Source organism: Pararge aegeria, chromosome 24 (assembly GCF_905163445.1).
Source record: "Pararge aegeria chromosome 24, ilParAegt1.1, whole genome shotgun sequence".
Lineage (NCBI taxonomy): Eukaryota > Metazoa > Arthropoda > Insecta > Lepidoptera > Nymphalidae > Pararge > Pararge aegeria.
In genome coordinates this window covers 4,539,519-4,552,765 of record NC_053203.1, presented here as the reverse complement: position 1 = coordinate 4,552,765, position 13,247 = coordinate 4,539,519, and the positions used below count along the sequence as shown (strand labels likewise).

The following is a 13,247-nucleotide window of genomic DNA, read 5'->3' as shown; positions in this document are numbered from 1 at the left end:
TTATAAAATGCATACATATCCAAAATTACGCCATGCATGTTGTGGTAAACCATTGATTGCACTTCCTAGTCGAAGAACTAAGACCAAAATGAATGTAATGCTTATCACTAAACTAAAATCCGATTAAGGCGATTCCTATCGCCTTAATCGGATGCCTAGTGATTTAAGTGATTCCGCGAAAAAAAAATCATGAACTGTGATGTCAAACGACGTTAGGCGCCGTCTAAAGTTGCGATATCGATACGATACGACAGATAAAATAAATATAAATTCAGTTTATTAACTAACCAAGCTTGGATCTGCGAGTGTGCTATTTCGCACGTTTGTTCGTAGTTTCCATATTACTTATATAATAAATTAAGTATGCCTCTACTTCAACTATTAAATAAAAAGCATATGGTCCTATTCATGTGACAATAAATCCCAAGCTAACTCAGTCTGTCATCATCTGTCTGTCAGTCATAGGGCATATTGTATGCATATAAAATAACTATATCAGTTAATTCCTACTTTACGAAGGTTATGCGGTGATTTAACTCAACATGCATTGGCTAGCGCGTTATAAGTATGTTTCTATCTTAAATCTGTTCAAATATGAATGTTTAGAAAAGTTAAATATGCTTTTTAAAAAAATTTGGCATCTGTATTTTGTACTTACTTCAGTAGGCTAGTGGCGATTTACTTTATTTATTGGCGATTTTTTCGTTATGGGCCGAGAGGGTAAAGGCAATTTTGAGGGGGTGTTGGATTAACGGTTTTTAGTTTGTAACGTTGTTCTTCATATTTCGTAGCTGCTGGAATCTAGACGGGCTAAACAAATCGTGATTGGTTCGTTACTTTTCAATTATGTTTAGCATTTAAGCTTGAGCCTCTTAGGGCACGTCAAGCCTCGTAGTCTCAGTTATTTTTATTTACATGTGAGAATATATAATTGTAAGCCCGCCATCCCATGTGGCGGATTAAAGTTTTAAAGCCTTCCAAAGCGCGCCTGTTGACAATAGGGCTCCTATAGAGAGGAGACATATCTCCAGCAATGAGTCACTAATAGATGGATAATTATGATAATGGTAAAGTTGAAAAGTTTAAAAACTAAATTAATTTCGTATGGAGTTTAAAAAGGTAAGTACTTCGTTGTCGCTTTCAAAGGGGTACAGAAACTTTATGTATCATATAACCTCATACAACTTCAGCTTTGGTCAAACACCCCCACATAATTTATCACGCCCTCTTGGACTATTATCTTAAGAACACAATGCATTTGGAAAATGCAAAGAAATACGCAAATCCTGGAAATAATATCCTTTGCGAATATCTAACTCTTAAATCTACTTTAACTATTTTATTTCTTTGAGAGGGACGTATCAAGGCAGAATAAACATTTGACCTGTTTGCACATTACGGAACGAACGATATTCGACGAACGACGAAATTTACGATACTTGTAACAAGTGTCAAATTTTACGTAACAAAATGCGCTGTTAGATTTTAATTGCATAAAAGCATGCATTTATAATGAAAATATTAAAAGCATGCATTTATAAAGAATTGCTTATTTTTTTAATTTATTAGTTATTGTTCTTTTTTAAAATATGCTTGTCACAAGTGATGAAATGATTGTTTAAATAATAAGACAAGTTAAAAAAAATTGCCTTTTTGTCTGGTAGACATCAATTCGTTACGCTATCGATGCCGATGGCTTTGAGACCTATGGCTCGGAAAATCAGTTAAGGTATCAAAATAATCTTAATAAACCAAAGCGTCCAACAGTGGCGTCTAACTTTGCGTCTTGCGTCCAATCACAGTGAGCGTCCGTTTGAGCAAGTCTTATGTGTAGTCGGATACAGGACGCACTTATCCTTATTCCTCATGGTGTGACCATGGCAAACAAACATTTCTGGCCCGTGTATGCGTGGCGTGCAAATTTATTTATGTGCATTATACTTGCGACCAATCAAAAACTCTTCTTCAACAGGTGCGTGTCGGGATTGGTCACAAACTTACACGCCATTATTTGCCGGTTGAATAACTTGGTTTTGCTTTAGTTTTAGACCGTCCATGTTAACTGTCATGTTGAACTGAACGCCTTGGTTTTGCCTTAGCTTTAGGTTTTCCATATAATATGATCGATTATACCAACTAAGACTGCATCAGTCTACACTGAAGGCGTACTACCATCGCTATATATATGACATATCTTACTGTCCCTAAATGGATTATAATTCTGAAACAAGCGTTAAAAATATTTAATTAGTACTGCTTTAAGCGGTGGTAGTAAGCCTGTATTATGATTTAGTTTACAAAACACTATTTAAAATTATGCCCAAAGGTTCACTTCCTTCTTCTATTGTATTATTTGTAAAATGTTCAAATACAACTTCTGGACTTTACACATATACGATAATATCATAATTACCTGTTAAGTCCGTACCTATTTCTTTAAAAACATTTCATAATTTTTCCTCATTTATTTTCATATTTCATAGTGAAATCAACCTTTGGGCTTGGCTTTTACAAATCAATGGACTGTACTTTTTGGGAACAGACTGTACTTGGGAAAGAAAATCCTCCTCCGAAATTACAATGATGAACAATCCAATCTAAATATTACAATAAAATTCATAAGTATTAATTATCGATTTTAAGATATTTTTTATCGATAAAATACAATAAAACTTATAACTAAACTAGTTACTGTAAAGGTCATGCCCGCGTAGAGTGGTGCTAAGAGTGCTGGCTGCATTTTCACAATAAACAGCCTGGCTGATTCTTTACGCCAAAAATAGCCAGCCCTTCGGTCACCAGATGCAATCAACCGCGGTGTAATGTCTAATTATTGATTTATCGACTTCGTCGAATTATTATAAGTTATTGTATATCACTATGAAAAATACTGATTCGTAAAACTTCATTAAATACCAAGTTGGATAACTATGGCTTGGTACTTTAATAAATTTTATTACTTTCGTTAAGACTGCTTCGTTTGATTACGAATCAAAAAGGCTTGAGTCTCGAGTTGAGCCAGAAAATTTAGACCTGAGAATTCCTACCTAGAAATTAGCTTTATCTATTCAGCGCTAAATAAAGTTACGCCACGTGGTGACGGCAGATCAGAATACAGTTGTCACCACCTCCATATTATGAAAATTAAGCTTAATTTGCTATACTCCGCGACCAGCACTACAATCCGTATACTCCACACCAAACAGATCCTCGGCAATGCACCCTCTACGCACGTTTCGCTCCGAAACCGGAGCATCCTCAGGAGATGTTGACTTTACAATGAATAATTGTAAAGTCAACATTTAAGTAATTATAAATAACACCATACAGATTCTGCTGCTGTTCGCGGAGTAAAGCAAATTAAGCTTAATTTCCATAATATATTATGGATTTCCGCAAAATAACACCTGCTTCTATCCAATGTCACCACCTCCCTCTACCCGCGTGTTTCGTACGAGGCGACTAAGGAATATAACGGAGAACTGCTACTGTTTCTATGTACTGCAATTATCAACCCGTCTGCCCACCGTGGTCATTGTGGGCTAACCCTCCCGTTCAGAGAGGCCTTTAGTCCAGCAGTGGACTGCTATAGGCTATTGATTAGATTCCGAAAAAAATATATTCTTGGTCTGGGGCTGTGTCGGAGATAGTTGAAGCAAAGTTCATCCCATTACCGGCCACTACTGGGCACGGGTCACGTCCCACAATGAGAACGGGTCACGGCCCAGTGCGGATTGGTGGACTCCACACACCTCTGGGAATATAATATAGAACTCTCAGGCATGGAGTCGAAGCAAAGTTACCCAACTTTAACATTTATTATCTATATCATAAAACAATAAAATCCGTATACGTTAAAATCATCTAAGACAAACTACCAAATTAAAGAGAAGCGTTTTTTCTTAGACACGTTATTTACGGTGATCTTTTTCAGATTCATATCCTTAACACCCTTACGGGGTTTGAAGAGGTTTACCTGGAGGCCGACTTTGATCTTCTTCGTGAGGGCTCCTTGAGGGAACACTGCCTGGACTTGAGGGACCACTGAGCTGGATACCATGCCACCTTGAAAAGTAAAAAAGTTGAGTGTCAACAAGAAGTTAAAGTTTTCAGATGGTCTAACTGCTGGACTGAACCATTGCATAAAAACAGAACATTTTGAGTGTTTCAGTCACTCATTAAACCGATCGATAATTTCTTGGCACAATTGAATTTGAATCTCAATAATCCAAACTTTCTAATTTGAAAATATCAGTTTGATTCCTCGTTCTTATTAAAGGAAAAGTTCTGAGCCTAGATGTTAGACATAGGTATAATAACTTTTTCTTCGTTATTTTGTATTATCTGTATTATTTCGAGTTTTGCGCGCGAATAATTGTCTTCTTCTTCTTAAATGTCGTTTTCGTCATCATCAGTTATTAAGTCGGAGTTTGTGAAGACGCTCAAATTATTGCACCAAGTCACGGAATGCGGTATACCTTCAGGTCCTATGGCATGCACCTCCTGGCGGATGCGTGATATCACCGCGAAGTACTGCGGGAAGTCGTGTGTCAGGATGCGAGTCACCCGTGGCGCGTCCCATCCTCTCTCTTCTTCGTTGGTTTCTGGTGATAGACAATTTACTAAACATAGACAAAGAAAAAAACGAAAAGATACTTTGCTAAAGCCCATGATATTATTGTTTAGAAGCTGGCGTTACTCCTCCAATATTTGTAGGTTAACAGTTCAAAATTAAACCCAAGTTTCTGGTATCAAGCGATGATAACCTAGTGGTCAAGAGCCCTCGAATATTGGTGGGTTCGTAATTATAACCCAAGGTTGGTTTCTAGCCCTCGGTTCCACAAGGCAAAATTGTAATTTAAACCCCATATTAACAGCTTTCTCTGCATTTAATAAAATAGCCCTGGGTGGCGCAAACGAGCCTTACGTCCTTTACTAAATCTAAGTATCTGATGAATTAGGCATTCGATTTAGCCGATATCTATAGAAAATAACGTCAGTGACTCTTAGGTGATTATGAACGGTTGATGTATGTCTAGGAATCTCCTATCTTTATTAGGCGTGAAAACGGGCATTAGACCTTTAAATTTAGAAAGTTCTTCATCAGTCTCACCTTCAATCTCCAGGGTCTCGTTCAGTATATCCTGGACGACATCGTCTGTCGCATCAGCATTATGCTCCCTCCAACTGGTTCCGTTGTCTGATCGAAGTATCACGATCTCCCGCTCTTTCCCACGAAGCGAAGCGTAGTGTGGTACTTCTAGGATAACTGGCCTAAATGTAATAAAAGAGTATTTTATTTGTATCTTCAACTAGGTCGTTACCAATAACCTGCCTCTTTTGTTTAGTTGTAAGGATGTTCCACAAATGATCACGAGGTGCTTAGATCAATTCCTAGGTCTGGAAAAAGGTCAGGCGATGGACGGACAGCTTAACGTGACTTAGGTTTGACTAAACCTTGGTAGGCATTGTGGTTTTAGTGTAATGTTGTATTCTTATATGACTTGGTAGTCGAGCACTGCAATGTTGCAGGCTTTTGATGATGAAATGGGCTGTTATCCAACTATACTATAAGACCTTTTTAGATTTCCTGACTCCTTTTTCTTCAAAATAGGTTTGAATCTTGAATTTGAATTCTTGTAGCTAGAATGTACGACTACGAATGTAGAGTTGCCTGATACGGACATAAATAATATAATCTGGATAATAATAAATATTTCACAGTACCAACGCGGAGTAAAAAGGTTTATCACTCAGTACGCTCGCGCCTTGAAAGGAATGCCAATTATTGTAAGTGACGCGAGGTGAAATTTGGTTGTAGAGGGTTTAGGTTTAATCTCTTAGTTTTTCTTCACTATTCGTAGAGAAGGCCTTGTAGTCTAGCAGTGGCCCGTTTGTTGGCTAAGGCTGAATTTACAAGAAGGAGAAAATTACCCTAAGAACTTTGCAGAGACAGGGCCCATTTCCAAAACTCTTGACGCAAGAGCCTCTCCTTCCATCAGTGGAGGCATGTGGTTGATACGCGAGGGCTTCAAGTATCTGAAATGAAGTCATAGATATACGAAGTATTAAACACATAAAAAAAGTAGCAAAAACATCGCATATAAATGTATATAGCAAAGTAAATTTCATATCATTTTGTTATGTCTGTGTCTGTGTTTGATTTTATATTTGCCAATTCATAAATACTCTTAAGTATTCGACACGAAAGATTCAAACAAATTAAAACTACATATTAGTTAATAACGCTGGTTAAACGGACAGTGAAATATAATCATATTAAGTACTACTAATCAATAATATTGGTATATGGAACTAAACATAGAGCGTTCTATCAAACATAATAATAATTAATAAACCGTAGTTCAGTTTAGATAGCTCAGAGACATTAATGGAAAAATAAAGTTAATCTGAATGAACCTACTGAATAACAAAATATTTTACCTGCAAGTGATCCTAGTAGGCTGCTGAGCTGATAAAGGAGGAACGATAACGCGAACCCCGCCTCCGCGGCAGCCACGGAGCGCTCCACCGCGCGCGTCCACCAAGAACGATACCAGGAAACTGCAAAAGTCATTCAGTTTATTGATAAAAACTTGAAGATGCAACAGAAGATGAATAAGAGACAAGTGGAAAATCCATCAAGCCTTAGAGGCTGGAGAACGATACGAGGAAGCTGTTAATAGTCATTTTATTTATTAATAACAAACAGAAGATGAAGAATGAGATGCAACGGAAGAAGAATAGAGACAAGTGGGAAATTCGCCGCGAGCGTCTAAAGAAAACGATACTAGGAAACTGACAATAGTCACTTTATTCATTAATAAAAAACAGAAGATAAAGAATGAGAAGAAGGATAAGAGTAAATTGGATATTCACTGCGATCGTCTGAGGTAAACGATATTAGGAAGCTGCAAATTGTGAATTTTATTTCTTGAGAAAAAGCAGATTATGCATAATTAGAATAAAACCTAACTAGGAACATAAACGTGTGTAGAAAGTGGAAAGGCCGTAAGTACATCAAATAATGGGATATAGCAGATGAACAAAATGGTACATTAGAATATATATTTTTTTACCATCAGAGCATATATTTCAACTTGATATTAAGAAAGCTTGAGTTGGTACCGAAATTGTATTAAATTAAAAGAGTATTAAACCTTTAATAACGAACTGAATAGCTGAAGAGTTAAATATCCAAAATTGGTTTGAAACTACAAAGCCTATATTATGAAGTGGTAAACCAGAAGGTTTTACAGAATTAAAAGAAGAATAGACTTACTTTTTCCATTGGAGTTTTTTCCTGTATCGCAGAATCCAGAACGCATGCGTAATAAATGTTTAATCTTATTAACACGTCTCTGAAATAGGCAGGCATAATGATTATCTTAAAAAAATCGTGTAGTAGGTAATACTGAAACATAAGCAGTGAGAATTACCCGTGAGCTGGAAAGTAGTGATAGATATAAAATTTAGATTTAAAACCTTCTGCGATAGAAACTCTGTTATGTAGTAAATCTTTAATTATAACTCATTTTTTTACAGCATCTGAAACCTAATTGATATAGCTTTATAATTCGTACAGCATCAAATAAATTGTATATTACTGACTTGGGTTGTGTAGGGTCGACGTTGTAGCAGTAGCCTTCTGGCGCTTGCGCAGTGCTGTATCGGCTAATGCTCTTCACCACTACTTCTTGCTGAGGCTGGTACTGTATACCGTTGACTGAAGCTGGTAAAATTATAAAAAAGTTTCAAATCTATGAAATATAAACTTTAGATTGTAAAGGATCCTTAAACGACTTCTACAATCCTTCTTGCCAAGACAAAATGGATATAAATAATATGACATTAGAATGAAATTCATCTAAGTCGTAATTAAATGAATATTATAAGGCAGGAGCAAATTACAAAAAGATTCATTCAACTCATCCTATTATCAAAGCTACGAGTAATATTACCGTACTTTACCAGCTATTACGTAAACCAGCTTCGATAATTTTTAACTGAAAACTTAAAATTTTCATTCTTTCTCTACCTTGTTGTATACCTTGTTGTTAAATCAAAAAACGAGTTAAAGATACTTACTTTGCGATATTTCCATAATATTCTTATGGCTCATGGCAGACTCAGTGCGCTCGTCCTTGGTGACATCAATAGGCAGAGAGTCGTCACCGAGTGACTTCATGTCGTCAGCTGTCAGATACCGGTATGGTTGATCATTGAGGATTGTGTCTTCTCCTAAAATAGCATTTTTTTCTTATAACTTCTGCTGGTCATCAATTATTTAACGTGTTTTATCAAAAAATCTCAAACTTTTATAAATTTTATCTGCGGGTTTTAACTATTTATTTCATATTATATTGATTAAATCTTATAGTCTTATAATAATATCAACACCGATAACGTAATTATTAATTTCTCAAGATTTAAAAATATGATTTAGTCTTAATACTCCTTACCTCCTTCCTCCTCGGAATCAGACATGAACGTCTCGAGCATGGTCTCAGGAGCGACCACCTTGTACTTATCTTGAGATGCGGGTGCTAGCGAGGGTTCGGATACTTCCTTTAGAGTTTCCATTACAGTCACATAGCCGAGTTTCGAGGCTATGTCCAGTGGAGTTTGTCCATTCTGCATCAAAATTTTAGGTTTTATACTATATATATTGTAAAAATATTCAATTTCGTTACCAGTTCTACCAAAATTTTTCATTCCAGCATAAAGGATCGATATTTCTTTGCTCAAGTATGTTCTCATGTCAACCAAAAGATCATCTTATAGTGCTATTGAATTTAATTAGGAAGAAGACTATGCACTCTTTTGCCGTAAGAAGAAAACGAATAGTATCCTTGATGAAAAAATGTCGCTACTGCTTATCCACTTGTAAATTGAAGAGTCGTATCTACGACTTCTGACAATGTAAAGAAGTCGTATCGACGACTCTCCAATTTACAAGCTATATAAACTCCAAGAAGGACTGCCTGGAGGCAGAAATTCTAACTTGTAACTATTTTGTATATTTCATATTAATATCTCATTTATTGTTTTTTGATTTAGTTTTTGATTATTACCGTTTTTAATTATTCTGTTATATAATAGTGTAGATGGGTCATCGTTACCAAATAAAGAATTATTATAGTTATTATAATTATTATTTATTACTTTTATTATGTTACTCACGACAGTAGTAGCATTAGCGTCCGCCTTGTGTTCCAGAAGTATGTTGACAATATTGATGTGTCCTTGTTGAGCAGCGTGGTGGAGTGCAGTATAGCTATTAAAGAAATAAGCTTTTAATATAAATCTATCAGAAGTAAGATCAACTTCAGTGAGCTATGCTTTGTTGGACCAAAAACTTTTTTTTTAATTTTTTATAGACGAGCGCTTGACTGCAATCACATCTGAGGGTAAGCGATGATGCAGCCTAAGGTGGAGCGCGCTTGACTAGAAAAAAAAATTCTTGAAGCCGACAATATAAAGAAATAAAACAGATCTTAAACAAGTTCAGAACTTTACAATTGGAGCTCATATTGTTCAAATGGCCCAGCTGATTGAATTAGAAAACCTTCGACTTTAAACAGAGCAAGACTTTACAGCGCATGCAAAACGTTCTGCAAAGTTCCGGAACGTGTCCGTGAACCTGAGGCTTGCTTAGTCTCATGTGCCCGTAATTGGCACCTGCAAACACGAATTTCAGACCGGAACACGGCCTTGCTACTTAGTGGCAGAAATTTGGATCACTCAAAAAGCTGTTTATTTACTTAAATGTTAAGACATCTTACCTATACCTAAATTATTACTTTGCAATATTAAAACCCTTACCCATGTGAAGTTTGCGCCTTAACTGATGCGTCGTTATCTAACAAGTAGCGCACCATGTTAGTTTGGCCGTAGTGACTGGCGATGTGGAGGGGCGTGTAGCCACCCTTGGTGCATATATCCACCTGCGCATAAAATTATTTTTATGTTTATGTTGCTATTGTTGTTAAGGTCCTTAACCTGTTGTTATATAAAGTTCATAATCGCACTTGAATGTAAAGTGTTGATACTTAACGTGTGTAGAGCTATAGGATATAGGATAATATATAGGTAATAGGCATACTTCGAAACGTTTTTAGATCGTTTCTTGCTTTCGATTTCCAGGTAAAGAAGGTTTTTCGCATCCGAAGCGATATAAAAGGTGGGTGCACAACGCGACGGTGACAGTCTGCTCCGAGAGGGAAGAGAAGTAACATCGAAATGATACTTTAATGAAACAAGTGATAAGTGTGAAGTATAGTGACGTCTCGACTACGATTTTTATTGAAAGTGTTTTCTGTAACTTTGTACTGCATAGAAGATTGAAGTTCTACAGGAGCCATCAGGTGTTCTTATTTCAAATAAATGAACGTAACTCTGTTTTATATAACTAACTACTAATCGTAAAAACGTGTGCCAGAAGAATACACATTTTTATTGTGATGTTGCTCTTAATTTTCAAATGCTTTGACAAGGATATTGGTAAACACTGGCCTCGTGAAGTGTCCACTGAAGTACTTTTCACACTAATTCCAATGTAACCTTCATTTCATTTCATTCTAAATAATTCCAAAGAACCAAGTTTGCTTAAAACAAGATAGTCTACCTTAACATATTACATGCAATAACTGTGAATGCTAACATTGGTCAAAGAATGAATTTCTTAGTAATCTTTAGCATCTTTGTATTTACCTCAGCTCCATTCTTCACCAGTAACTGGGCAACAGGTACTCTATCTTCCTGAGCAGATAGATGTAAAGCTGCCAGACCATTTTTGGCCTGTTGATCGACTTCTGCACCATGTTCCAGTAGCAGAGAGCACATTTCTGTGTGACCCTGTTTTGATAAGACAAGATATCTTAGAAGTTTGATTTAAGATTAAATTTAATGACTTAAGTGATCTGAACGACAGAATACAAGAAATCTTCTGTATCTGTTGAATACTATTGCTTGCGTTTTTTATAAAAAAACTCGTTTTAGGTAAAAATTAGTCTATGGTACTCTCCGTCCTTCCAACGAACTTTGTGCCAAAAATCATGTTGATTGATTGCTAAGTTACGGTGTAAAGGAAGCTCAACAAACAAACAAACTCCTGCATTTATAATATTACTAGCTTCTGCCCGCGAGTTTGTCTGCGTGGACTTCAGAATTGGGTCTAAAGCTTTGCTCGATTACATGTCCTTTTCCATAGAATAGGCGACTAGCATATCAAATTCAAATTTTCCCTCGGGAACTTCTTAAGGAATCGGGATAAATGGTAACCTATGTTATTTTCCATGTCAAAGGCTACATGCATGCCAAATTTCATCCAAATCCGTTTAGCCGATTTTGCGTGATTGAGCAACAAACATCCACAGTTTGATATTTATCTATACTTATAATAAAACTGCATATGGACAATTTCTGTACATTTAATATTTCGTTTTCTTTTTACGGGGGATGCTTTACAGAGTAGTCGAGTCGAGATCGATACAAAGTCATTCAAATTCCTTATTATTATCTTCTTTATTATTATTCAAATTGAACCTATCGCTTAGAAGTTGTGACGGGTATAGAAATGCAAAAAGCAAGAAGAATGCAGCGGGCTGCCGCGCCCGTCCGCGGCTAACATAGTTTGGAAATAAAACTGGACCTGGTAGGTAGCGCTGCAATTAGTTTCTATGTTTTTTTTTAAATATTAAAACCTCTAATAACCGATTTGGTGCAGATGAAAATGCGCGGGTCAGCTAGTATTATTATAAATGTATAATTAGTAGGACTAGAAAGGAAATAAGAATAAAGGAGATTATAAAGTACCAACCTGTTGAGCAGCTAAATGCAATGGCGTGAAACCAGCCTTTGACTCTGCGTTGGTCAGCGCTCCATACTCGAGCAGTGTAGCAGCAGTCTCCATTTGGTTCTTCCTTGCTGCTATATGCAGCGGTGTATGGCCATTTTTGGCAACCGCCTACATAAATAATAATAATAATAAATTAATTAATAAATATACTACGACAATACGCACATCGCCATCTAGCCCCAAATTAAGCTTAGCTTGTTATGGGTGCTAAGATGAGTGATGAATATTTTTATGAATAATATACATAAATACTTAGAATGTACATAACACACAGACACTGAAAAACATTCATGCTCATCACGCAAACATTTTCCAGTAGTATTGGGAATCGAACTGACGGCCTTGGACTCAGAAAGCAGGGTCGCTGCCCACTGCGCCAATCGGTTGTCAAAAAAATAAATATATATACTAAAGGTAAAATAAATTCAAATATAATTTATTCATGTATAAGCCTATTAGCACTTATGAAGCGTTCATATAATACATATGTTTACACAACTGTGATAACTAGGCTTGCCAAATTAAACCTAAAGCTACGAGGATTCCAAACCTGGGTCGCCCAGGTCTAAGAAGAGCCCACAACAAACTAAGCCGTATAATTTTATTTTGCTATCACCATCACATCACAGTCAATTAATATTTAGCAATAAATTTCGGGGCCTTATCGCTGGAAAGCGATTTTCTACCAACCTTCCAAGGACTTGATGTTAAGAAGAAGCATTAGGGTGTACACAAAATAATATTTCATTGATAAACGTCTTTACCTTAGCATCTGCCCCCTTTTCGAGAAGTGTGTTCGCAACGGCCTGTTGGTCATACTGAGCGGCGATATGTAGAGGTGTCATCCCATTCTTTCCCGCTTGATCGGGATATGCTCCATGGGCGAGAAGTAGGTTAGCCACCTGCATATAGAAATATTTCTTTCACACCTGTGGCTCGACAATGTATTATTACATAGCCTAGTATTGAAATTCGGCGGCTTAACGGTTTAGCAATGTTGTACTGGAGTCCCTAGGGGCTTTAATCATTTGAATAAAGGACATCACGCACGGCGTATTTGTAAAAAATCTATTCATTCTCATATTGCTATCGCGCTCTTACGTACGACGGCGCCTATCGCTCACCAGAGCCGGTAAAGCGCGAAACAAAGAATAAAGATTAAAAAGAAAGAGAGAAAGGTGTGAAAGAGTTTTTAATTCAGGGTTAAAGGTGCCTTCGTTTTGGGTGCCCCTAAAGCCCTCTACACTCAGGATTCTAGATACCCTTGCTACGCTCAGAAGTTACCCTGTTATCCCTCGTTTGCTTGGGATTTATCCCGGTGTTTAACAGTCTACTATAATGATTTTAGGCAATGGGCGGCCTGCTTAGCTTCTGGAGTGAGCTCGGC

At 36.8% G+C, this 13,247-nt stretch overlaps 1 protein-coding gene across 6 annotated transcripts in view; it reads right to left on the bottom strand.

Annotated features, from left to right (window-relative positions):
* Positions 1-13,247, bottom strand: part of LOC120634551 (ankyrin-2-like) — an 83,631-nt gene that overhangs the window by 32,859 nt on the left and 37,525 nt on the right. For all 6 annotated transcript variants that reach the window (XM_039905242.1, XM_039905245.1, XM_039905247.1 and 3 more), the window contains exons 12-25: positions 12,625-12,762; positions 11,822-11,968; positions 10,714-10,857; positions 9,826-9,947; positions 9,184-9,277; positions 8,463-8,634; positions 8,089-8,241; positions 7,612-7,732; positions 7,283-7,303; positions 6,445-6,564; positions 5,935-6,039; positions 5,114-5,274; positions 4,479-4,604; positions 3,977-4,065 (exon numbers count right to left, since the gene is read on the bottom strand). In XM_039905242.1, coding sequence (XP_039761176.1) covers positions 3,977-4,065; positions 4,479-4,604; positions 5,114-5,274; positions 5,935-6,039; positions 6,445-6,564; positions 7,283-7,303; positions 7,612-7,732; positions 8,089-8,241; positions 8,463-8,634; positions 9,184-9,277; positions 9,826-9,947; positions 10,714-10,857; positions 11,822-11,968; positions 12,625-12,762 — 1,713 coding nt within the window. The remainder of the gene's footprint in view (positions 1-3,976; positions 4,066-4,478; positions 4,605-5,113; positions 5,275-5,934; positions 6,040-6,444; positions 6,565-7,282; positions 7,304-7,611; positions 7,733-8,088; positions 8,242-8,462; positions 8,635-9,183; positions 9,278-9,825; positions 9,948-10,713; positions 10,858-11,821; positions 11,969-12,624; positions 12,763-13,247) is intronic.